The sequence below is a fragment of the Dunckerocampus dactyliophorus genome, chromosome 2 (genome assembly GCF_027744805.1).
Source record: "Dunckerocampus dactyliophorus isolate RoL2022-P2 chromosome 2, RoL_Ddac_1.1, whole genome shotgun sequence".
Classification (NCBI taxonomy): domain Eukaryota; kingdom Metazoa; phylum Chordata; class Actinopteri; order Syngnathiformes; family Syngnathidae; genus Dunckerocampus; species Dunckerocampus dactyliophorus.
This window is the reverse complement of record NC_072820.1, coordinates 23,257,592-23,283,361: the sequence shown is the minus strand read 5'-3', so window position 1 is coordinate 23,283,361 and position 25,770 is coordinate 23,257,592. Positions and strand designations below refer to the sequence as shown.

Here is a 25,770-nt window from a genome sequence, read left to right as displayed (position 1 = left end):
CAACGTAGAACACAGTTAACACTTAAATGCGCACACTTACTTGCAAAATATAGCGACCATGTTGCTAAATTGTCAACACGAATCTCTTCTGTGTATGAGGTGTGCTATGAAAAGGAACCGGTGTTCGCTGGTACGTGAAAGTTGGCGATTAGCGATATGCAATGAGCGTTCGAGCCCAATATATCGACGATGATGACATATCACAGATTAATCAATATCGGTGAAAATGCACCAGATATATAACTTTTCTTTGCTGCACCGTAATTCAGTCGCTCCCTCCCAGCGTGTCTCTCTGTGCTGCCTGATGCCTGTACCTGGCCCCTCCCCCTCGCACACACAGCAGCGCTCTCACTCTGCCGCGCTCTCTCAGTCAGTCCGCTTAGAAGGAGATGAAATGCGAAAAGAAACTGCGTTTTTTTACACCATGGAAAGCTGTGAGTTAGTAAAACAATATAACATTACACTTTAGTGCCATGCTGCCAGGGTCCGTCAAAGAGAACATTCTAGTTTTCACACAAGTTTTAGAGAGCGTGTTACAGCGCTTTAACGTCGGATAATTTCCCTCTCTGTGAGATAAATCAGAGCGATTGAACGGAGCGATTGATCCAATATACCCCTTACTTTTACCATCCTTCCTTTCCATCTCCCCTAATTCCCTCAGTTTTGGTTTGCTGCGGGCTTCAATTGCATTCAAGTAGAAGCAGTCAGCAGCATGCAGATGGTCGCCCTGATGCATGTTGCTGATTGTTTTAAACACAAGGAGGTGACCAGTGAGCAGCTGGGGTTGAGGAATAATGGACTCTAATGCAGAAGGACTGCTCCCTATGCAGCAAGGTGCTGCACACATGCACACACACACACACACACACACACACACACACACACACACACAAAGGATCATGTGTCTTGTTAAATAGAAAATCACAATTGTGCAAAATTTGATCCAGACTGACCGTTGTGTAAATCACAGTGCATGGTGGGGGAGCTCATGAATTGGTGCTTACACAGAAAAATGAAGGTTGTGTTTTTGTGGCACTCAATGCTCTCCCTGCAGAACTGGGCAATGCATTACTCAAATGAGGCAGACAGTTAACTGTGTTCACCTCAGGTTTTGGTCATCCACACAGTGGGAAGTTGTTGCAAAGCAAATATGTCGGGATATTGCATTCTGTCTGTCTTCCAGCCTTTCATTCCTTCTATTTTCTCTGCTGCTACGTACTTGTTGCCTGCACAGTCGAGTGAAAGGGGAGAAAAATCCAATAAACATAAGCCCTGAGCCCCCCTTGACGCCCTGTCATGTCTGAGAAGCTAGTGGTTAATTTTGCTGTTCTGTTCCAACAGGATGCTCTCACCAATGCGAGGCCTTTTACAGCTTAGATCCTTGCAGGAAAGAAGGGTAAATACGGAAAGGCTGTGTGAATAATGCAACAACCAACACTAAATGTCAGCGCTAAAAAATCCTGCCATTGTCTTGCTGGGATTCACTGCATGTTTTATGCATTCTATAATTAGTGGCAGAGTCTCAGGAGAAGAGCAGAGGAGAGGGAGGCCCGGCAGTTATAGCTTTCACTTATTTCTACAACCATTTAATGAAGTTCATTTGAAAGGCAAATCTTCCTTCAATGTAGAGTTGAACACTCTTGCTGGAAACGAGGAATGTTAGTAGCATGCAGTGGCGGAGCTACAGGGTGGCTAGGGGTGGCCGTGGCCATCCTTGGTCACTCTCCGGCCACCCCAGTGCCCTTCCCCACACCTGGAGGACAATTTTGACAAATGAGGCTCTGTGGTGCAGAACATTAGTTCAGCCTAACCGCTGTTTCCGCTTGGAAGCATTTCACTGCAGCAGACAACTTCCTTGTGGAGCAGCTGTCAATAAAACCTCGCCTTGCATGAACTGCAAGCGGTAGGTAAGTTTTCCATGGTTACTTTCGTCGGTTCTGGTCAAGTTTTCTCACTATGTTGACTTTGACTTAAATTCTGAAGCGTGATTCAGCACATAAATCTGTTAATAATGGAAGCTCTCTGTGGCAGCATGAGTAGGCATGTAAACCAAGGAGTCTAGAGTTAAAACCGTATTATGTCCTTCACTGGTTTTGGCCGCCATTATGGGGAGCAGAATCTATAAACAATGCATTGAAAACATGTCCTTGGCATACTGTTCAGCTATTAATTGCTCTAATAGATGGTCCAAAAGCAGTGGTGGCCATGACCTCCCCTGGTCACTCTCCGGCCACCCGACTGGCCATCTAGACAATTCAGGTATCAACTTATCGCCACCTCTTTGTGAGTAATGGTCTCACCTTGGGCACACCGATGAAAAATTGCTGTTTCCGCCACTGCTAGCATGGTAACAAAATACATAAGACTAAAAAAAAAGGTTTTCAATTGAACATTGCTTCATTTTAAATAAGTCATGCAAATAGGTGAACAATGGAAGATGCAGTAGACTGGACTGAACTATACTGCTCCAAAAAATTAAAGGAACACTTAAAAAACAAATCAGATCTAAACTGGGGAGGAAATGATCTTGAATATCTTTCCTGATAATAAGTGGGTGATGTATTAGTAAGAAAATGTTGCCACATAATTTGATAGAAATGAAAATGATCACCCTATAGAGGGGGGAAATCAAAGACACCCCTTACTAATACATCACCCACTTATTATCAGGAAAGATATTCAAGATCATTTTTCCCCCAGTTTAGATCTGATGTGTTTTCGAAGTGTTCCTTTAATTTTTTTGAGCAGTGTATTTTACAGTATATTATATGTTGGAAGATAAGCAGCCAAACTACATCACAATAGAAAGGGAGGAAGGAATGACATATTGAAATCATCTCCATGTTCCAAAAATTCCCACTTTTCTGGTTAATCCACATTTTCCATACAGCATTCCAGTACAGCTCTTCAGCATTCACACGCAGTTTCCAGACAAATTGTATTCTCCAGTTAGTCTTTATTACCAATGCTTTGGTACAGCTTTTCTTTTTTACATACGAACATGTTCGTACACGTTGACAGGAAATTATCAAAGTTGACTTTATGTTGATGTTGATACATTCCGTACTAACAACTCAGTATTGCTCTTTTATAAGGTTGTCCGAAAAATATGGTTAGTGTTTACGCTTATAAAATATTTTGTGTCCATGATTCCATTTAATTTTACTAATATTAGTTATTATTAGGGATGCTCCGATTGATCGGCCACCCATCAGTATCGGCCAACGATGAGTAACGGCCGATTTCCGTGAAAAATGATGTGATTTGCATATGCCAATAAATGCCTTTCAACGGCGATCACATTTACTATTGCAGCCTGTAGCGATCACCGCATGCAGTGTAGTGTCTAGGGTAGCTTCCTCCTCCCACTTTCCTTCACACTGCGAAGGCGTGCCAAAACAAAAACAGTCATGTCTGCCGTGTGGAACTTACCTGCCAAAACATGCCATGAAACCTAACTTGCGGGGCTAGCACGTTACAAAACTTTAATTTAATACAGGATTTGAAGAACAAACACTTAACGGACTATGGTGAACTTTCGCGGCTAACGGTGTGATCCTCAGTCAAACGGCAGCTGACACAGCCAAAATGGTGGCCAACACTCACCTGTACGTGCGTGATAGTCGGAAGGCTAATTAAATAACCCAAAAACTAATTGAATTAATCGGATGATTAAAGTAAGGTGATTTTATGGTTCTTTTCTTCATGTCATACAGCCAATAGCAGGGGTGCAGCCAGGAATCCTGGGCACTATGAAAAAGGGGGTCTTTTTATTAATTATTAATTACTAATATCATTAGTAATTACCTATTTTTTGGGTTCCCCGGCAGTCAGGGGACCTTGGAATTGTCCTGACTTTCCCCCCTTATTCGGCACCCCTGACCAATAGCACTCATCATAAATAAATAAAAAAAATTAGGATTAATCCATGTGATCGGTATTAGTATCAGCCAATTTCACTCATGGATGATCGGTATCAGAATCTGCAACATAAAACCCTTATCGGAGCATCCCTAGTTATAAATAAATACATATACAGTATGTATTTCTGCTAAGATACACATTCATATAACACTGATTTGCTATGATTATCTGCTCGAGCCTAGAGGCCTCCTGTGTCCAAAACAAGTCCTCCACATGCTTATCACCTGATTCAAATAGCCTTGGGTGTCTAGGTATGTGAGTCTGCCCCTCATCGTCTCTGTCCCTCACAGAAGGAGGAGATCACTTTTCCCCTTGCAAATGTGGTTTCCTATAAAGTAATCCGTCGTTTATCTTGGTTAATTGGTTCCAGACCCAACAGTGATAAGTGAAATTCTGTGAAGTCGGATTCCTTATTTCTACATCAAATATTTTCATAACTACGGCATAGGAAACCTATTTAAGACATTATAAATATGTTTTTTTAACATTATAAGAGCCCTATAGATATAAAATAACACCTTAATAGTCACCTTTACACTCATATTACCCAATATAGTAGACATAAGAGAAAATAAGACATTTAAGACATTTCAGCATGAATAGTCAGACATTTTCTCTAGAATCTGTCAGTTCAGGTTGTATTGATTGCATGCGAGTTTTATTAAATTGTACCTCTTATTATTCTCAAATAACTAGTCGCGTCTCTTGTCTGTTTTGGAGCTAGCAGCAGATTTGCCCTTGACAAATCCAAAAATCATTCTTATTTGATTGATAAAATATCAATATTGAATTTTTTTTTAAACACAGCTCACTCTTTCCAGTCTTTTCACACTCTGAGGATTAATCACAGGATCTTACTAATTTGGAAACTTCTATAACTCTGTCTACTATACTTCTGAACTTTCTGTTCTTCAGCGGTCTTCTAGATTGATGCACTACTAAAACGTGGGCTTGTTATCTGTTCCGTTTACTGGGCACGGAACAAAAGGTGACCATGCATTTGCAGTCAGAGCTCTTACTCCGTGGAATCTTCTTCTCCAATCTTATTGCTAAAGCACTCCACTTTCAGAGATAGCAAAAATCTAATTTGTCTTGACAAGAGTTTTAATAGTTCTCTCCCCACCCCCTTTCTCTTGTCTGTCTAAATCGTAGTGGTTTATTTTCTACTTTAACCGAGTCCTGTGTGTTTGTTCCACAAACGTTGCAAATTTCCTCAACGTACCCACAAAGTGATTATAATTTTCACAACATTAGAGGAACCTGTGAATGAGTTGCATCTGATTAATGAATAATTAACGAGTCATGCTCCCTTAAATCAGCGACTGGTTGGTTGAGTGGGCGTCGTCTGTTAAGGCTCCAGTAGTTGGTGACAATGCTCTGTAGTGCTAGTTGAAACTGGCTGTTACAGAAGAAGATCAACGTTTGTTAGTATTCTACTGCCGATGAGATGCTGTGGTTGTCATTACTCAATCCGTACTCAATCGAAACGCAATCGGTTCTACGCATGTGCAGAACACATGTACATCCGGTGGGCCTATTTTTTGGCAGTCACATGTTAGGCATGTGTAATCTACGCCATCCGTCGATCTATTTTATGACAGCAATATCCGTCTCCCCCACAGCAACATAGTCAATCTTTTTTTGTCTCACATCATATCCATGGTGCAAGAGGATAAATTATAAGCACTCTTTTTTTGGTTCCAGAAATTATTTACATTTTTTTATTTTGCCACTGAAAAAATGCAGACAAAACCATTGGCTAGCAAGATATTTTTGGATGTATGGTATTTCTTCATTTAGAAAAAGAAACTGTAGCTGAATCCTCTAGGCGAATCCATAATTGCGCTCTGCTTACGGTTGTTTACATTCAAATGTCACTGCATTTTATGTGTTGTTTTATTGTAATTATTTATGTATGTTGTACGTAACCGGATATGACGTTTTCGTCTGCACTACGTGCATTACATAAGATTTTACTTAGCTCAGTCTTGGTGAATAAAGACGATAAAAACATCCGCATGCTAACAAAGTATTTTAATAAGAGTCAATAATAACCCCCCAATATATTACATATATGAAGGATGGTTATTGACCACTTATGTTCATACTTTTAAAAAATATTAACTACCACAACACGTGACGTCGCAGAAGCGCAGTTGTAAAACTTTGCTCAAGGAGGAAGTGACACAGGTCTCGCGCATGTGCAGAACTGATCGCGTTTCTGGGACGGATTGCGGTGTTACAGTGTTGTAAATATTTTATGCTTATTGAATATAAGCATAAGCATTTAAGTGGATCTTTGTTATCTTTTTGATTGTCATATTTGGAGGTGTTCAAATTTGCCATGTGAAATCGCTAATGCTAATCACTAGTGCATGCAGTATATGAGATTTGCAATGTAAATTACTTGTAGCATCGAGCTAGCACATTTGTTTGAATGCATTTTGTTTATGTTGAAAGTCACAGGGAAACCATATATTAGAATTGACATACTTTATTTCTATATGTTTAGTTTAAAAGTGCTTAAAAATAAAGGCTCTTTAATGGAACTAAACTGAAGTCTTTGTTGAGAAACTGTTATCTGTCTGCTGAGCTAGCAAGTAGATGAAACGTTAGCGGGAGCAGATTAGAAAATACTTTTTAATTAAAATATTTTTAAATATGTTTTATTTATTTTTTTTAGTTGTTTATTTTAAAAAAACTAGATTGAATATTTTTCAAACATTTATTTTTTTATTTAAAGTATTAGTATCATGAATGACTGTATTTTCACACTTTATTTTGTAATTTTCAGCTTTAAAAAATACCAATTTAACCTCTGAAAATATAATTATTTGTTGTAATTCCACTATAATATGAATCATGTTGGATTGTACTTTCCGTTTTTTTTTAAAATAATAATTCATTTTTGAACAAAGGAAAAGAAACCACCCCAACTTCACCGCAATCCCAGCTTTACAGCACTTAAAAATATAGAAATTTAACCAAAACACTTGAGAAGACAAATCCAATTAAAAAAAATACAAAGAAAATAACAATTTTAAAAAAGAAAGAAAAAATAATATAGTATATTTTTAAAGCACTAAACCAACAGTAACAAACAAAAAACAACACAAAAGTACATAAAAATAAATGACAACTTTTATTTATTATTACTACAGCTTATTGTTACCTGATATCATGAATGTTTCTGTAGCAGGGAAGCTATATACAGAATGCTCTCTGAAGACTGAAAAAGTACAGCTCTCAAGTTAACAGACACGCCTTGACATACAGTATAAGGTTAATGTCTGCATATTTATGTTTATCTATGCCACAAATAGAGGGCTGTTAGTAAAGCTGACTATAAGTGTTAAGTGTATCTAAGTGTTATTTGCAAGTCAGAATCTTCATCATGCATGATCTTGCGTGTCCCATGATTGTAGCAATGTGATGATCCAAGCTCGATATAAAGTTGTCTGGCTCAGCTCTCCTCCATCTTGTAGTCTGTCCATTCATTGTGTCCAGTGTCCGTGACCATACTATCAGTTACCGTTACCATCATTAGCACTAATAACAATAACAACGACATGTTAAACTAATTTTGAGTTTGTGGATAAAAACGTATTTTTCCTGAAATGTTCATTGAACTTGTTTTGTGCTGGCACATTGTGTTATTTTGCACTACCTCAAATTCAAACTACACTGCCTTTCATGAAATAATTAAAGATGTTTGACAAATTTGAGTTGAAAAATGTCTGCAATTTGGGTAGCACTTGTCATTAAGTGGTGATGGTGTGTGCCGCAGTCAAACCAGTCGAGAACCACTGCCCTAAATAATAAATACCCTACATTTAGCAAAATACAGTGGCACTATGGTTTTCACATGCTCCAGTTAACATTGAAAATTTACAGCAAAACGTTGCCTCGGTTTCCGTATATTTTCCGGTAGCGTACGATATAGAGCATGTCTTGTCGTGTTATTAATACTCTGCATGAGTCCAACTGTGTTCTTAATGTATTTTCATCACAAAAAACGTTCTTGTTAGCATCCTATTAGCTTGCTAATACATGGAAACAGAAATCGGAAGTCAGCTTTGTTGCTCATCTGCGATGTCGTCAGTGGTTGACTCTGTAGTTCTTTGCTAACTAACACAGTTACACCACAAGTTTAAAAAATGTTAAGACAAAACACGTTTTTATAGTTTTACAATTATAGATTTACATGCAGAAAACAATTCTAAATGCATATAAATGACGAATGATAAAGATAAATTAACATTTAAGCTTACATTTTACATTCATTGAAAACCAAGGTTCCATTGTATAGCATCCTGGCAATGACATGTCCTCACGTGGTACATCAGTCTTGCAGAATTGCATGGCAGGACTCACTATTATGTTATATTGCCATTCCGGGCAACAGTAGATCAGTCGTGAACTCCTTCGAATTGCAGGATTGCTTTGGCTAAAACACCTTAAAAAAAAGTTGTTCCGTTGCTCCGTTATGCAGGAGTTCCTTGCTTCTATGACAAAAGCCGACCCTTCAACCAGCATATCAGTGTTTTCACAATTTCATTGGTTTCGCAATGCAACCGCCAGGTTCATGTTATGGCTTAAATTGCAACGAAAGAGCTGCTAGTCTGCTAACTGGACACTGCTGAGGTGCGGATAAACTTCTACACTGCTCAGCAAGGGGCAAGATAAGGCTTCCCCTTGCTTGTATGCATCCATATGCATGAAGTACTCCCGCAGCGCTGCATGGTCACTGCCCTTGCTTCTCAGGGTTGAAATTCAATTAAAATAAAAATGTATATGTCACAAATAAATGGGCTTTACATGTCAGCAACACTTCATTTCTCTAAAAACACATTTTCCGTTTAAGTTTTTGGTATTACAAACTTGTGTTATGTTACCATAATTTTAAACAATGTTTTCATAATAGTGATTACAACAACCCCCCAGGCACACTTTGACAGAATGAATATGAAGAGTTTTGAAATGAGTTGTTATGTTTTTACCCTGCACCAATATTTTCATTTCCCCATGCTAATCCTAAACCTTGCTTCCATTGCAACTGATATATAATATATCAGAGAAAGAAAGCAATCACAGTACAGTATAATTAAAAAAAAGAACAGAAAATATAAAAACTAAAATTAATAAATCAAATAAATTGCAAAAAATAATACAGTTGTCCCTCTCCACATTGCGGTTCGAATTTCCTGGCTTCACTCTATCACGGTTTTTCAAAGATATATTAATGAATAAATCATACTGTCTTGTGGTTGAATAAGGCATACTATTAGTAAACAAATATGAATAATGAAGCAAATGTTACATACTGTATGTTCTGCCTATATCCAGCATTGTTACGCATAACAATAAAAAACCCACAACATTTCAGAATGTGGAATCAAATTATAGAATGGATTCAGTAAGGAACTCAAACAATGCACTAAGACCAGCGATTTCAGGAAACAATACAAGCAGTTGATGTTTGCAAGAAAGAAGAAAGAGTCTTGAACTTGTTCTGGTATGTCTATTTGTAATTATTATTATTTACTGATTATTATAGTGATTATTATATATTATTAGTATTTCTAACATTACTGTTATAATATTATTTATGCCGCATGGTGGCCGAGTGGTTAGCATGTTGGCCACACAGTTGGGAGATCGAGAAAATCTGGGTTCCAATCTCCGTTGGGCATCTCGGTGTGGAGTTTGCATGTTCTCCCCGTGTGTGTGTGGGTTTTCTCCTGCTACTCCGGTTTCCTCCCACATTCCAAAAACATGCATGTTAGGTTAATTGGTGACTCTAAAATTGTCCATAGGTATGAATGTGAGTGTGAATGGTTGTTTGTCTATATGTGCCCTGCGATTGGCTGGCGACCAGTCCCCGCCTCTTGCCCAGAGTCAGCTGGGATAGGCTCCAGCATTCCCGCGACCCTAATGAGAATAAGCGGCATAGAATTGGATGGGTGGAATATTAATTATTCTGATTGTGGAAAAACCCTGACATTTATATTACCACATTGTTACATTACCTTATCACCGTTTTATGTATTAAAAAGATCACATGAAATTAAGGAAGTGAACAAATGTACTGCAACAGATGTAAAATGGATGGGGGGTAGGATTAAATAAGCTTTGTTTCTTCCTACTCCTTTTGGACATGTGGAACTGTGAATTGTACTATGCGATGTATTCCATTGTAACTTGTATGCATGTTCAAATAAAATTAAACCATTACCATGACCATTACTAAAATGGCTAAATGAACTAAAATGCAAATACAAGAAATTAAGAAGCAGCAGTAAAATTGTGACTGTAGTAAGCACCAGACTTGATCACTGAAACAACTTGCTTTTATTGCAGGTTTAAACTATCTCACAACAGGCACAATAATAATAACATAGTAACAATAATCACCATAATAGTTGTGGCCGTCATTCAGCTATAACTCAACTCTGAACGCAGGCGTCACTTCCTGTCCGGAAGACATTTATTGCGACACACACGAGCACGAGTCCTATTTATGTCTTAAATGACTTATTTAGTCTGATTATGTCTCCTATATAGGGTAATACAAATGTAAAGGTGACTATAGGGTTGCTATTTCATGACTAGAGGGCTCTAATGATGTTAAAAATCATATTCAGAAGATCACAAAAAGATTTTCGATGCTATAACTACGAAAATATCCCATTTATAGAGAAGGAATCCTACTTTGTGGAAATTCAGTTATCATGGTCGATTCTAGAACCAATTCACCCTGATCAACGAGGGATTACTATAACCGCTCATCGTACATCTATTATGTGCCATACCTGTGCAAATGTACTTTTCGGTCAGCAATTCAACTTGTGTTTACTTACATTTTAGTCGGAGTAAAAACATTATTCATTCAATCAACTCTCCCAAGATATTTGCAACATAAAAATACAACAACAGCTTTTTATTTGAAAGGTTTTTACTCCACATAACATTCCAGTACACCTGGAAAGATCAAGTTCCACAAATGCTTTCATTTGACAGGTGACTTCTCTAATTCCCTTTCCAAACTCCAGTAATGTGTGGGTGCGGCGAGCGAAAATGAAATGCGGCACTTTGATGTTTATGTGTGCAACTATCCACCTGAAATGAATTTGCTCATTTGTTTGCACGCTAAAGAGGGAATGCTTAAAATCCCATTCCAGTTGAAACATCCTCTCTGCTACTTTGCATAGCCTGTCTGATGTGCTCATTTGTCTCTTAGCATTCCAGCCAGCATTACTGTTATCATTGACGGCAAAATAAACAGCAAACCTCCACTTGAAGGCAGTCACCAATTTTAACAACATGTGGGAGTGTGTTTCTCTACTGACAAAATAAACGCACAGAGGAAGAATTTCTTTTGCGATCGCTTGGTTTGTGTTAATACCCATCATTCCTTTGGCAGCGCATGATGGCATTATTGGCAACTATCACCACGTGACTGTTGCAATCAGAAGTTTACATGCACTCGTCAGGGCCTCGCAGACGGTCTCTTTCAACTTGAGTCAAAAGTGCAAACTTCAAACTGCATACAAGTCAGACTCATAATCAATAATATTTGCTATGACTTTGTGCAGTCACACATTTGTGCATTTGGATGCGCTTTTGGTGTGGGACGAAATACCCACTGATAATGAAACATGACACTGCCTGCCTTGTGCTGGAAAAATGAGCCAGATCACCCAACCATAGCATTACAGGCCATTTGGTTGCTGAGGGAGAGGGGTAAGGGTAAGGCAATGTCCTTAACAGACCTACAGGCCTGGCATTTGTCATTAATCCGATCCAAAAGGGTGGACGAAAACCAAAACACACGGAAAGTGAGACAATTCTTCCCAAAGGAAATAATGTAAATTAAATGAATCCGTTCCAGACACCCAAAAATACATTTTATAGACAATAATTATAGTTTTACATGCAGAAAACAATGTTACATAATTGGAAATGACAAATGAAATATCACTTTTACTCTTGAAGACTTGAAGGCAAACGCAGTGAGGACGAGAGGTGGGAGGACTGGATCCCTTCATTGTCTTTAAATGTCACCACTGTAGAACTATCCACATATGTCTGTTTCTTGCATTTAAATGCAATGCATTTCTGTTGGGACAGTGGAACCTCGGTTAGCGTCCACCCCAGTTAGCATGTTTTTCAGTTAACGTCGAAAATCTACGCCAAAATTTTGCTGTGGTTTCCATAGATTTTCCAGTTAGTGTACAATATGGCATGTTGTCTTGTTAGGTTAATACACAGCGTGAGCACAACTGTGTTCTTAATGTATTCTTACCACAAAACATCCTAGTTTTCTTACAAAGAAGCTAGCTTGCTAAGTTACAAAATGGCAACCGGAACTGCAAGTCAGCTTTGTCAGCCGTCAATGATGTCATCAGCAGGTGACTGAAATGTTAACACAAAACACGTTTTTATAGTTTTACATGCATAAAACGATTCTTAATGCATATCAATGATGGGCTCTCCATTCCATTCCATTCCATTTTCCTCCACTTACCCGGGTCCGGGTCGCGGGGGCAGCAGTCTCAGTAGGGAAGCCCAGACTTCCCGGTCCCCGACCACCTCCTCCAGCTCCACCGGGAGGACACCAAGGCGTTCCCAGGCCAGCTGTGAGACATAATCCCTCCAGCGTGTCCTAGGTCTTCCCCGGGGCCTTCTCCCGGCTGGGCATGCCCGAAACACCTCACCAGGGAGGCGTCCGGGAGGCATCCGGACTAGCTGGCTCCTCTTGATGTGAAGGAGCAGCGGCTCTACTCTGAGCTCCTCCCGGATAACCGAGCTCCTCACCCTGTCTCTTAGGGTGAGTCCCGCTACCCTACGAAGAAAACTCATGTCAGCCGCTTGTATCCGCGATCTCGTTCTTTCGGTCATGACCCAAAGCTCATGACCATAGGTGAGGGTGGGAACATAGATCGAACGGCAAATTGAGAGCTTTGCCTTCCGGCTCAGCTCTCTCTTCACCACGACGGTCCGGTACAGCGACCGCATTACTGCAGACGCTGCACCGATCCGCCTATCGACCTCACGCTCCAACCTTTCCTCACTCGTGAACAACACCCCGAGATACTTGATGATGGGATCTGATAGGGATAAATGAACATTTTCAATACAACAGAGGGGGAGCCATAAAATACACATACTCGACTGGACCTATTACAGTATTATGTATCTGTTCCGTATTTATTTATTTATTCTTATTGTATTTTCTTATTTTTCCTATCCTTCCTATCTTGCCTTGTTTGTTACATTTTTAAGTGATGCAGTTTATTATGACATTTTTGCAGAGCTGCTGGAAATGTGAATTTCTCTTGGAGATGAATAAAGTCCCTGCTGAAAAAAACGGCATAGACCAGCATGGAAATTATGCTGGTCAGTGCTGGTGTATGCTGGTTTGGTGCTGGTTTAGCTGGTGGACCTTGCTGGTCTATGCTGGTCAGTGCTGGTCTATGCTGGTCAGTGCTGGTCTACGCTGATCAGTGCTGGTCTATGCTGGTGGACCATGCTGGTCTACGCTGGTCAGTTCTGGTCTTTTACCTGCATTGAAGATGTGATTTTTGATGCGAGAGTTCTCAAAAACACAATGTGCCAACTTTTTTTGGCTCTATTTTGAATTATTATGGTGAGAAACACAATTGGAATCAAGAAATAACTACATACAACAGCCGGGGTGTACGAAAACCAAAGTTCCACTCTAGTTGCATTTCACTGCATTTTACTTTGATAAGTTTGTACGTATGTTTTGGAATTATGCATTTTCTATTTTTTTCATTTTCACTTATAGGACAACAACAAACGTCAGACAAAAGCAGAAAATCCTACCTTGGGCCTCATAGATTTAATGATTTCAGTCATGTTCTCGAAGTTTAAAAAACCTTAGAAGTTGTTTTTCTCCGTTTTGGGATTGCATCCATAGATGTTTTCTTCCTTAAAGACTGAGCTTTTGGAAAACTGTAGCCTTTGTAAAGACCACACCTCTGCTTTCACTGAGCTTTTTCAACCAACCAAAATTCAACCAACAGAAGTGTGGCGTGCGTGTGTAGGCCTACTCTGAAATCATTTAAACGCAACTCCGTAAGCCTTCTTGATTGGTTCATATATTTGTGTAAAATGAAAACAAAATGTAGCCAACTTTAACATAAAAAAGCCCATCAGAGTTCACATATCTGCATTGTGAAGTATTTCAAATGATTTTGTTGTCTTTTTCAGGCCAGTGGGAGGTGACTGTCAGAAGAAATGCGGGTCCTCGGTGCCTTAGTACATCACCACCAGGACCATGGCATTTCATTGGCCAATGAGAAAAAAGGGGTGCTTCCATGGACTCACCTCTCCTGCTAAATGGTTGGCATCCTCCTTGATGCTTCGATGCTTGCCATGGATCTTCTTTTGGCTGCTGTGGCCCATCCGAGCTGAACAAGTGGCCACTGGGGGGCACGGGGGCAAACCTCTCCACAGTTCCCTGTCGTCCCCCTCGTCATCGTCCTCCTCTCCCTCCAGCTCCTCAGCATGGGGATTCAGCACAAGGCACAGTGGAGGGCAGCTGGACTGGCTGCTGTCAGAAAAGGGACCTTTCCACAGATGCTCTGAGTACACAGAGTTCCGAGAGAGGTTCCAGCAGGGATTTTCTACCAGATACAAGATTTACAGGTGAGATGGGGATGGGGCTACTTGTCTGCATGGGCTTTTTGTGCTGAGAAGACACAAAGATACTTCTCTGTGGAGTTTAGAGATGGAATAGGTTAAAAGAAAGACAAGAAATTCTTTCTTCCCTGTGTTTGAAGCTGCATCAAGTAGTGCTTCCCAAGCTCGTTCGCTTTATAAATTATTTACATTAGGGATAATAAATCACTAAATCATGAAACAGCATACATGTTTTATTTGTTAGAGTTCAACCCTGTTAAAGAAACAATGTGTGAAAGTTGTGCAGAGAAAGTCTCTGCAGGCTCGTCTTTATTGGCATGAGCAGACAGCGCTGTAAAAAACATACGACTCAGCAAACAACCACACTTCTTCTCAAGCTGCAGGGTCAGTATTAAAAGTACTTGTCTGGGCCGTGCATTACACACCAGAATAGCATCTTATTGCTACAAGTACAATAGAGTACTTTTTTACTGTAATTCCGTGGTTTACATTACTTGGCTACATAGATGCAAAGCACATATTTGTTATTATTATATTTCTGTATCCATCTATGCATTTTTTGTAGAGCTTGTCCTCATTAGGGTCTGTGAGCTGGAGTCTATCCCAGCTGAGTTTGCTTGAGATGCGGAGTACACCCCAAACTGGTTACTAGCCAATCACAGAACATCCATCCATCCATTTTCTATGCCGCTTCTCCTCATTTGGGTTGTGGGGATATGCTGGAGCCTATCCCAGCCGACTTTGGGTGACAGGTGGTACACCCTGGACTGGTCGCCAGCCAATCGCAGGGCACATATAGACAAACAACCTTTCATGGACAATTTAGAGTTAACCTAACATGCATGTTTCTGGAATGTGGGAGGAACCCGGTGGGTACCCAGAGAAAACCCATGCACGCACAGGGAGAACATGCAAACTCCACACAGAAATGCCCATCGGTCTTCCTGATCTCCAGACTGACTGTGTGGCCAACATGCTAACCACTAGACCACCGTGCGGGCCCGTGGTGTGTGTCAGGTCCAGCAAAGCCCTCTCTGTTGGCCTAAACACTATCAGAAACACTGACTGACTTAAATTCTAGTTTTTGTTCTATGAAATTGTATTAATTTATTCCCAACAATCTATTATCTTCATTCCATAGCATGTCTCTTGGCTGCACTGCTTCCACTATGTGTATGTGTATGTTAGATTTAAGCTTCTATGTGTTGCCATTTCCATGTAATTTGCCCAGGGCCTTCAGACCCCCCAAACACTATTAGCAATGGGGTTGTACACGTGTGCATGTGTGTCTACTCCCAACCTTTTAAAAGCATTGTTTATAATTCTGCCTCCACATAAACATAAAAACACACACAATCACACACATTACCTCCTTGGCAGAGGCAACAATGTTTGTATCAGTATATTTTATAGCACCGCTCAATTGGTCCAAATGCTTCAAAACTTCAAACAAATACGTACTTTTCTGGCATTGGAACTGACCAGTTGTATTTCCTTGAAATAATAGAGTCCAAGTGAGTCATGTGAAATAGCAGATTGCGGCAGGACCTGTACGGACCGAGTGGACCTCATATCGGGCTCCAGCCATGATGGCCACAAAGCAGATTGGCAGGGCAGCCCCTAAAACAGGGTGTCCAAACTTTTTCCAGAGGGCCACATACTGAAAAATGTAAGGATGCAGGGCCACTTCGATATTTTGTAAGCACCACATGTAGATACACTATGCTAAGAAGTTGTATACATGTCAAGAAAAAAATGCATCATAGTTTTGTGATATAGGTGAAAAAACCTATTATTAATATGATCTTGTCTCTTTGCTCTTTTTTCCTCTTTCTTGCTGTTGCCTTTTTTTAATTTTCCAAATACTTCAGCTTTCTTCTTAAATAATCTTCCTAAATTTTCGTCTTGTAATATTATGACTTTATTCCCATAATATTATGATATAACCTAATTTTTCCACAAATTTAAATTTTGTTTGTTTCTCATAATATTATGACTTTAAAAATTACATATTGTTTCTTTAGTATTTCAACTCTATGCTGTTTAAAATGACATTATTTTTCTTCATAATATTAAGAGTGTCATTCATTCATTTTCTGTGCCGCTTAATCCTCATTAGGGTAGCGTGGGTATGATGGAGCCTATCCCAGCAGACTTTGGGCGAGAGGTGGGTACAAGGGTACACCTTGGACTGGTCGCCAGCCAATCACAGGGCACAGATATAGACAAACAACCACTCACATTCATACCTATGGACAATTTTGATTTGCCAATTAACCGAACATGCATGTTTTGGGAATGTGTGAGGAAACCAGAGAAAACCCACTCAAGGCAGAGGGAGTGAGGTTTTCCCAACGTGCACTTGTGTAACCACACTGCCTGGCATCCGTTACACTATGCTAGCGCCGGCAGTCCCCTGGCAATCCCTGCAGTGATCTCACGTAGCCTGAGCAATGTGATGTAATTGAAGAATAATAGGAGTGTAAAAGTGACTATTGGGGTGTTATTTCATGTCTACAGGGCTCTATTAATGTTAAACCCCATATTTAGAAAGTCATAAACAGTTTTTCTATGCTGTAACTATGACAGTATTCCATTTACTGTATTAACATTGACTAATATTTTGCTGAAATCAATTTAACACAGTCCGGTCTGGAATGGATAAACGAGGGATTACCGTATATACAGTTCTAGAAAAAAATTGCATCTTTGTGAAATAGATGAAAAAGTATATTATCAATATGAACTTCGGTCTCTGCGCTTTTTTCCCATTTTTGCAGTTTTATTTTATGTTCCAAATATTTCAACTTATTTTTTAAATATAACATTTTCTTCTTGTAATATTATCACTTTATTCCCACAATTTGATAACTTTCTCCCCAATTTATATACCTAAAATGATTTTCTCTTTAATATTTCAACTTTATGGTACTAAAATTACTAAAATTATTTTTCCTCATAATACTATGGGTTCGTTCTCTTAAAATTGTGACTTTTTGTCTTGTAATATTTTTACTCTATTCTACTGTATAAAATTACAGCTGTTTTTAACATTTCTGCTGTTTTTGACTTTATCCCCATAAGATTTTGACATGACTTTACTTTACCACTACATGTAATGGATCGTGGTGCAATGCCATGGTAAAATAAAAGCTGCCACACCTTGGAAATGAGTTTTTTTAGAGGTTTTTTCACATTGCGTGAATGGACATACTGTCGAGGCTATATCAGGTGTTTCCATTACGCCGATGGCGAAGGTAGTGTGGGTCGCGTCACCCACATCATAACCACACTTTGTAGATGTCATATGACATCAGTCAGCTGACATCAAGTCCCCTCCTGAGTCGCTCTTTATCTTCGGCAGCAAAAAAAAAAAAGTGGAGAACAGATGCCACGTATAATGCGACTTTCATCTTTCTTCTTCTGATCATGCATAAACTAACTGCACGGTAAGATGTCTATATCTATAACAAAAGTTATCCGTTGACTTGTAGATCTTTGGGACATGGTCATAGTAAAAGTAGGCCATAGGCTGAAAAAGTGTGAGCACGCCTGTGCTATATAAATATAGCCTATTATTTATATATTGACCACACTTAATTTGAAATAATATATCAAATATCAAAATCAAATATCATAAAAATATTTTACTGCTCTACTCTAAAAAAACGTGCCCGGAATCACCTGTCTGCCCTGTTGGCACATAACAAATAAAAAGCAGAATAAAAGGCTGAGAGAAAGGTATTTAAAGTTAATGCATTTGTTGTTCAAGCCTGTCAAAACGACCCTAATGTTGACATTATTACCGACAATAAATTTAAATATATCAAAAAAAAAAATATGCCTCGGTGACGTAGCACCAGCACGACACGGCGGCAGCAGTCCGCCTCCCATGCAGCCCACCACCACAGCTTAAAAAAATCCTAGGGTAAACCCTGATGATTGTAAGATTGTCACTTTTCGCAACCTAATTTTTCAAAAATTACAATTTTAATTGTTTGTTTTTCATAATATTATAACTTTAAAAAAATTACACCTTTCTTTCTTTCTTTCTTTCTTTCTTTCTTTCTTTCTTTCTTTCTTTCTTTCTTTCTTTCTTTCTCGATTATCGTACATCCACACAGTTGCCCTCTGTTTTTGTAGGATTCCATCGACAACAATTATTGCCATAATGCCTCGATTTTTATACACTGTCTCAGTTGTCAGACAGCCACACAGTGCCCTCAGTATGTGTGAAGAATGGATAGTAGTTTATTTAGAGTTGGAATTGACAGATTATCGTCAGGAAATTCTTTAATCATCTTCATTATGTGTGTGTACGGTTTATTTGTTCATAGAAGGCACACAGAATAAGAACAACTCAGCTTCTGTCTCCTTTCCCCCTCCTAATAAGCAAAATGCACCCTTCACTGATGAGGTGTTCAAGCACACTGCATATTTCTGAGTGAAAGTTTTACCTGGAGGGAGAAAGAAGGCGAAAGACAAGTCTGTGTTAGTTTGTCTGACGGAGAAACACAAATTGAACGTATGGGTGAGGCAGTGGCCACATTGAGCTGAGAACTTGTGAGTTCCACCACATTGTTGTTCGGACAGATACCTTACGTGTAGCACAAAGGATGTGGTGAAATGAAGCAAACAACCACAGGGCTTTTTCAAGGGACCAATCGTGAGGAAAGAAGACATGTAGAAGCTGAAAGCTGCCCAGTCAAGCACAGGCTTACTTTTGAACAATCCTAATTTTGGACCATCACCAAATTGTACTCCTTTATAGATTCCCACCCCTTATTTCAAATGATTTTGTTAAGAGCCATTCATCACTCCCATTGGAAAAAAGGAAACATTCCTTATTTGCAATGATTCACACCTTTTTCTAAATGCAGGCTGAAGTTTGATGAGTTTTTTTGTTGGACCATGGCCACCCAGAGAGTCATGCCTACAAACACAAAGGTTGTGCAGTTGTTTATTAGGTTAACCATATTTTCATTTCCAAAAACCAGGGCACAGCAATGAAATAGTCAAATGATACTGGAAGTTTACTCAAAGATGCCTTATAATTTCAATACATTTCAAGTATGCCTCCTCGGCATAGATAGGACATTGTTATTATGGGCCTGCAAAGCAAAGCGTTTGTTCTTCTTCTACCACAACTATCCATCCATCCATTTTCTATGCCGCTTCTCCTCATTAGGGTCGCGGGGGCATGCTGGAGCCTATCCCAGCTGACTTCGGGCGACAGGCGGGGTGACACTAGTGAGGACCAGCGCTACAGAAAATAGATGGAGGATGGAGATGATGGGAAGATTTAATAAACGTGGCACCGTAATTGAACCCTCATTCAGCCCAAGCCGTACAAAGGACCCCAACATATGTTATGTCATTGGATAGGTCTCAATGGGGGAAACAGCTATTTATATTTATATTTAGGAAGATTCTATATGGTGATGTCATTGATGAACAAAGTCGAAAAATAATTACAGTATAGAACCACCCTTCGGGCCATATCGTGCATATAACATTCTAGCAACATGCAAGAACACAGCGCCTGGCCAGAGAAGCAGACCCATTCTGCTTCAATGTGGTAGAACTCACAAGTTCTCAGCTCAATGTGGCCACCGCCTCACCCATACATTCCATTTGTGTTGCTCCGTCAGACAAACTAACACAGACATGTCTTTCGCCTTCTTTCTCCCTCCAGGTAAAACTTTCACTCAGACCCATTCAAAATGTCCGTGGAAATTTTTCTAGCACAGCCATCCCTCGCAATATTGCAGTTAAATTATCACTCCCTCGTTATATTGGTTTTTTTTTTTTTCCAGAAATTAATTAATACATGATCACTGCTTCGTAGTAGACTGTGGTCTATTATTTGTCAAAACATAATGAAATATACTGTGTATAGTATTCTGGTCACTAGCCGGCGGTAATAACACAAAACATTGAGACATTATCTTACATTACATTACACGGCAGCCTATCAGGGATTATGTCACAGAGTGCCCTAATACAGGTCAATTTAATGACCCAATGAAAAACAATGAAAAGCAGCACATTTTCCTCAATAAAAAAAATATATATATATATATACAGTTTCCTCCATAGAATGGCTGGAGCACTGTCATCCGGGAGAAACTTGGAGTAGATCTTTTGCTCCTCCACATTGAGAGGAGCCAGATGAGGTGGCAACCCTGGGGAGGTATTCAGGGCATATCCGACCGATAGGAGGCCTCGTGGAAGACCCAGGACACGTTGGAGAGACTGTCTCTAAACTGGCCTGGGAATGCCTTGGGATCCTCTGGGAGGAGCTGGACAGAGAGGGGGAAGTCTTTACTGAGGCTGCTGCATCCATGACCAGACCCCAGATAAAAGAAAGAGGATGTATGGATTGAAGGGCAGCCAAGACAGGATGTGAAAAGAGTACCTGTCTTGGGAAAGCAAGATGTTTGGTCACCCTACATTTATGTCATGGCTTAATGTGTTATATGTATTTAAAGACATATCTTTGTTTTATTATTTTATTAGTATCAACATTACAGCATCTTCTCTTGACATTTTGTCTTTTTTCTGCGGGCTAATTAAAGACAAGTTGGGGGCTGCACGTTGGACACCCCTTGTTCATGTATTCATCTTTGGACGCAGCAATGAAGACAGCGTTGAATGGAAGAAAATAATTTATTACAGAACGCACAAAGAACAGTCATGTCGACTGAAATGCAACAATGCAAAAATGTAAACAGAATGCGATAGCAAAAGGCTATGGACGTAAAGCTGACAAAAAGCGACAGTGCGGGGGTGTAATAAAACTGCACCGTGAATAAGGCGAGGGCGAACTGAGAACACGCAGGAAAGGAACAGGGAGACATGAATCACAGTCAATCACATACTGTGCTAGCTGAATGGGCAGAAATCACGACAGCAAGGAAGCACAACTGGCCGTGACATTGAAGAGAGCTGGTGAAAAAATGTGAAGACACTGTCATCGTCCAGAAGTGCGTTGAGGGAAGACATACAAATGTCAACCAATGAATCGATAACGATTCAGCCTTCCTGTTCAAGCCACACACTAATTCAGCCACACACAAATTGAAGAGCGTCTCCCGGTGTGCTTTGTAGTCCCGTTCAGTGCTGGAAGTTACACTGCCTGCCAAGGAAAACAAACAAGGTGAGTAAAATGCCAAAAAAAGTAAACTTAAAGATGCGTCTGTGTAGGCTCTCAGTCGTACAGGAGTTGTCCATCGAGGGAAAGGCTTCTTGATACGTCATCTGTACTTCTGTGAAGAAGGTGTCGGACATTTCGCTCCTCATCCGAAGAGCTTCGTCAGCGAACTAACAAGTGCTGGTAGCCTAGGCCTTAAATACAGTAAGAGTGGGCGGAATTGGTGTGCCAACACCCTCCTGCTATTGTTTCCTTACACTAAGACTGGGAGGAGTGGTGGTCTAATCCTCTCCTCCCTTTAGCACCTCCGATCAAAGGGAAGTGTAGCTCCCTGTAGTTGGGTATGAACGACTCTGATACTGGCTTGTTAGCATCTATTGTTCTGGCTCGGCCCTGGCTCCACCTCATTTGCATGACTAGTCGTGCTCATTTCAGATGACGTCTCAAGAAGCCTTTCCCTCGTTAAACTTAAAGATGTAAAACAAAATTGTGGAAGGTAACACAGTATTGTTCAGTTAATGCTAGGACAGTCACTGCTTAAAATACAGTAGAACCTCGGTTACCTGAACCAAATAAATTTTTCCCATAAGAGATAATGTAATTCCAATTCATCCATTCCAATTAACCCAAAACACTTGTTTTTTTAGTTTTACAATTAAAGTTTGACATGCAGAAAACAATTAGAAATGCATATACATTAAAAATGAATGGGATAAATTATCATTTAAAGTTACTTTTACCTTCATTGAAGACTTAATTGTTGACAAAGATGGTGATGTGGCAGCGAGATCCACATGGAAACCACCACTGTGTTTTGGTATGAGTTATTTTTAGAATTCAATAGTTTTTCTTACCTTCTTTATCAAAATGCTAGCACTTGCAAATTTATTTGGCTCCATTGCGGCTTATTTTGCAGCCAAGATCAATGAGAAAAGCAGAGACTTGTGATGTAACTGACTACCGAGTCAGCTGCTCATGACATCATAGACGGCAACAGAGCTGACTAAGAACGACTGAATAAATTGCTAACAAGCATGTTTTGGTATAAAAATACATTATAAACACAGTTATATGCATGTAATGTATTAAAAACACAATATTGTAAGCTCAACAGTACATTCAATCTGACGCCATGGTTCTCAGTCAGAAAAGGGTGGATTGCACTCTTTCGGTTGGGAGTGAGGTCTGGCTCCAGGTGGAGGAGTTCAAGTATCTTGAGGTCTTGTTCACGACTGAGGGAAGGTTGGAGTGTGAGATCGGCGCAGCGTCTTCAGTAATGTGGTCGCTGTACCAGACCGTTGTGGTATGAGAGCGCTTAGCTCTCAGAAGGCAAAGCTGTCAGTTTTATTTTCCTACCCTGACCTAGTGTCATGAGCTTTGGTTCATGACCAAAAAAAACAAGATCGCAGATACAAGCAGTCTGAAATACGTTTCCTCCGTACGGTGGAGATAGGGTGAGGAGCTCAGTCATCTGCGAGGAGCTCAGAGTAGAGCCGCTGCTTCTTCGCATCGAGGGGAGTCAGTTGAGGTGGCTTGGGAATCTACCTTGGATGCCTCCTGGACGCGTTCTTGCTAAGGTGTTCTGGGTATGTCCAGCCTGAAGGAAACCCCGGGGCAGACCTAGGAAACACTGGAGGGATTATGTCTCACAGCTGGCCTGGGAACTCTTCAGTGTCCTCCTGCTGGAAGTGAAAGGTGGCCGGGGACCGGGAAGTCTGAACCTCCCTACTGAGACTGCCGCCTAGGCGATCCGGACCCAGATAAACAGAATAAAATGGATGGATGGATAGATGGGCTGGTGAAAAACACACTACACTAACCGGGGCATCCACTGTACTGGCAACGTATTGGACAATAATGATTATGTGCAGAAAAACCAAAATGAAAGTGAATGGCTTGTCACGCTCGAGGAGATGGAGGAGGAATGTGCACGGTTCACGCCGGAGGACCGGGATGTGATGGTGTGGGGACCAGACGGCAGGGAAGACATACGACTTTTATAGCTCCCCCTTAGAAATGATTAGAAAGTACTCCATTAACGTCAACCTTTATGCAGATGACAAAAAATTCTATCAATGGAACCTAATGAAACTAGTCAGCTGTCCAAACTCCAGGTATGTCTTAAAGACATCAAGAGCTGGATGACCTCAAACTTAAAACACAATTAAACTCAGATAAAACCAAAATCATAGTCCTTGGTTCCCAGCACCTCGGAGACAAGGTTGCAAATTATATAACTGCCCTAGACATTCTTGCACGCACCCCTAACAGCACAGTCATGTTGGCATTATCTTTGATTGGGATCTTTCCTTTCGTTCCCAAATATGACCAGTGTCAAGAACAGCATTTTGTCATCCACGAAACAAAAAAAACAAAATCTGAAATTTCCTGCGACTACCAGATGCCGAAAAACTTGTTCATGCTTTTGTGACCTCCAGGCTGGATTGTTGTAACTGTAACATGTTAATAGTTTGCCCTAATAAATCTTTAAAGACTCTTCAGTTGGTCCAAAACACTGCTACACGAGTTTTAACCAGAACCAGAAGATGAGATTTCATCAGTACTAGCCTCAGTGCACTGGTTACCTGTAAAATTTAGAACTGAGTTAACAATTATCCATCTTACGTATAAAGCACTGCATGGTCAGGCACCAATATATCTTAAAGAGCTCTAGTGGCATATCAACCCATGAGAACATTGTGCTCCCACAATTTACACTTACTTGTGACTCTGAGAACTCTTAGAAGTAGAGGAGGTAGAGCCTTTCGTTATCAGGCTCCTCTAAATCAACCAGAGGGGAGGGGCAGACACCCTCTCTTTATTTTAAAGTAAACTCAAAACTCATCTTTTTGCTAAAGCCTAGTTAGAGCTGACCCCTTTCTCCTGATCCGCTGATACGTACCAAGGATATGTCTCTGTGTTCCTTGGACTAAGATAAAGACTCTCCTATTTTCTCATTTGAGCTACCATCTGTCCCTCTACTCTGTTTCTGTAGCTTAACCCAACCGGTCGAGACAGATGGCTGCCCCACAGAGCCAGTGTTCCGTTCAAGGTTTCTTCCCACAGGGAGTTTTTCCTTGCCTCTGTCGCCAAGTGTTTGCTCATGTGGGGTTCACTTGTGTTTTCTTTTCATTTATGAGGGGAGCTATCATTGACCTACTTATGCAAATATAAATACATTGAATTGACTTTAATTTGCTTACAGGGGTTGGCTACTTTAATTTAGCGTTGGATGGTCAGAAGAGTGTGGAAGCCTTAAGCAAACTCTGTCATGTCTCATTTCGTTGTCTTTCTTTTAGGGTTGTGAACGATAAACCAATGCGACCGGATATCCAGTTTGACAAGCAAGCGATACGCCTGCACTGATAGAAGCCTCCTTGATCGATAAGAATCAGTCAAAAATCCTTAATCGAATGTAGAGACATTCACCGGGTACTGCAAGACTAGCAACCGGTTGACAGTTCGTCTCTTAAACAACGTCAGAGGCTGGGCTGCCGGCGAAAGGATTGTGGCACATTCACCGTAGCTTACCGTGACTGAATACAAGACTGGATGTAAAGAGTAGCAATGCGTACATTATAGCGATCAAATGTATCATATATTAGGTATTGTGTAAAACTAAGATAGGAACAACGTCAAATGAAAAGCGCTCAATGAATACAGAGCCAGCATCCACCAGTACAAGCCTGGAGTTTGTTTTGCAGACGGACGTCGTAGTTTGCTAGCATGAATTACCTTGAGGTTGTGCACAAATCCAACAAACAAATATTCATATTAGCACTCAATAATGTCATCAGATCTTGCCTTGATACATTTTCACATAGTGGTGAAAGAAAAAGGGGAAAAGTACATTATAGTAGTCTATCTGTGCAGCGTGGGATAAACTTAGATGGTGCGATCAAGAACCATCAAGCAAAGTGAGACATGTCGCCGCTTGCAACAAACAACATATGCAAAACTGGGGGATTTCTAACTATATATTATTTTTAAAATAAAATAATGGCCATATTTCCAAAATTGATACA

General features: G+C 40.2%; 1 protein-coding gene across 1 annotated transcript in view; it reads left to right on the top strand.

Annotated features, from left to right (window-relative positions):
- The window catches only part of brinp2 (bone morphogenetic protein/retinoic acid inducible neural-specific 2), a 206,578-nt gene that overhangs the window by 81,768 nt on the left and 99,040 nt on the right, over positions 1 to 25,770 (top strand). The window contains exon 2 of the mRNA XM_054769147.1: positions 14,161 to 14,598. Within this exon, the coding sequence (XP_054625122.1) occupies positions 14,228 to 14,598 (371 nt within the window). The 5' untranslated portion in view covers positions 14,161 to 14,227. The remainder of the gene's footprint in view (positions 1 to 14,160; positions 14,599 to 25,770) is intronic.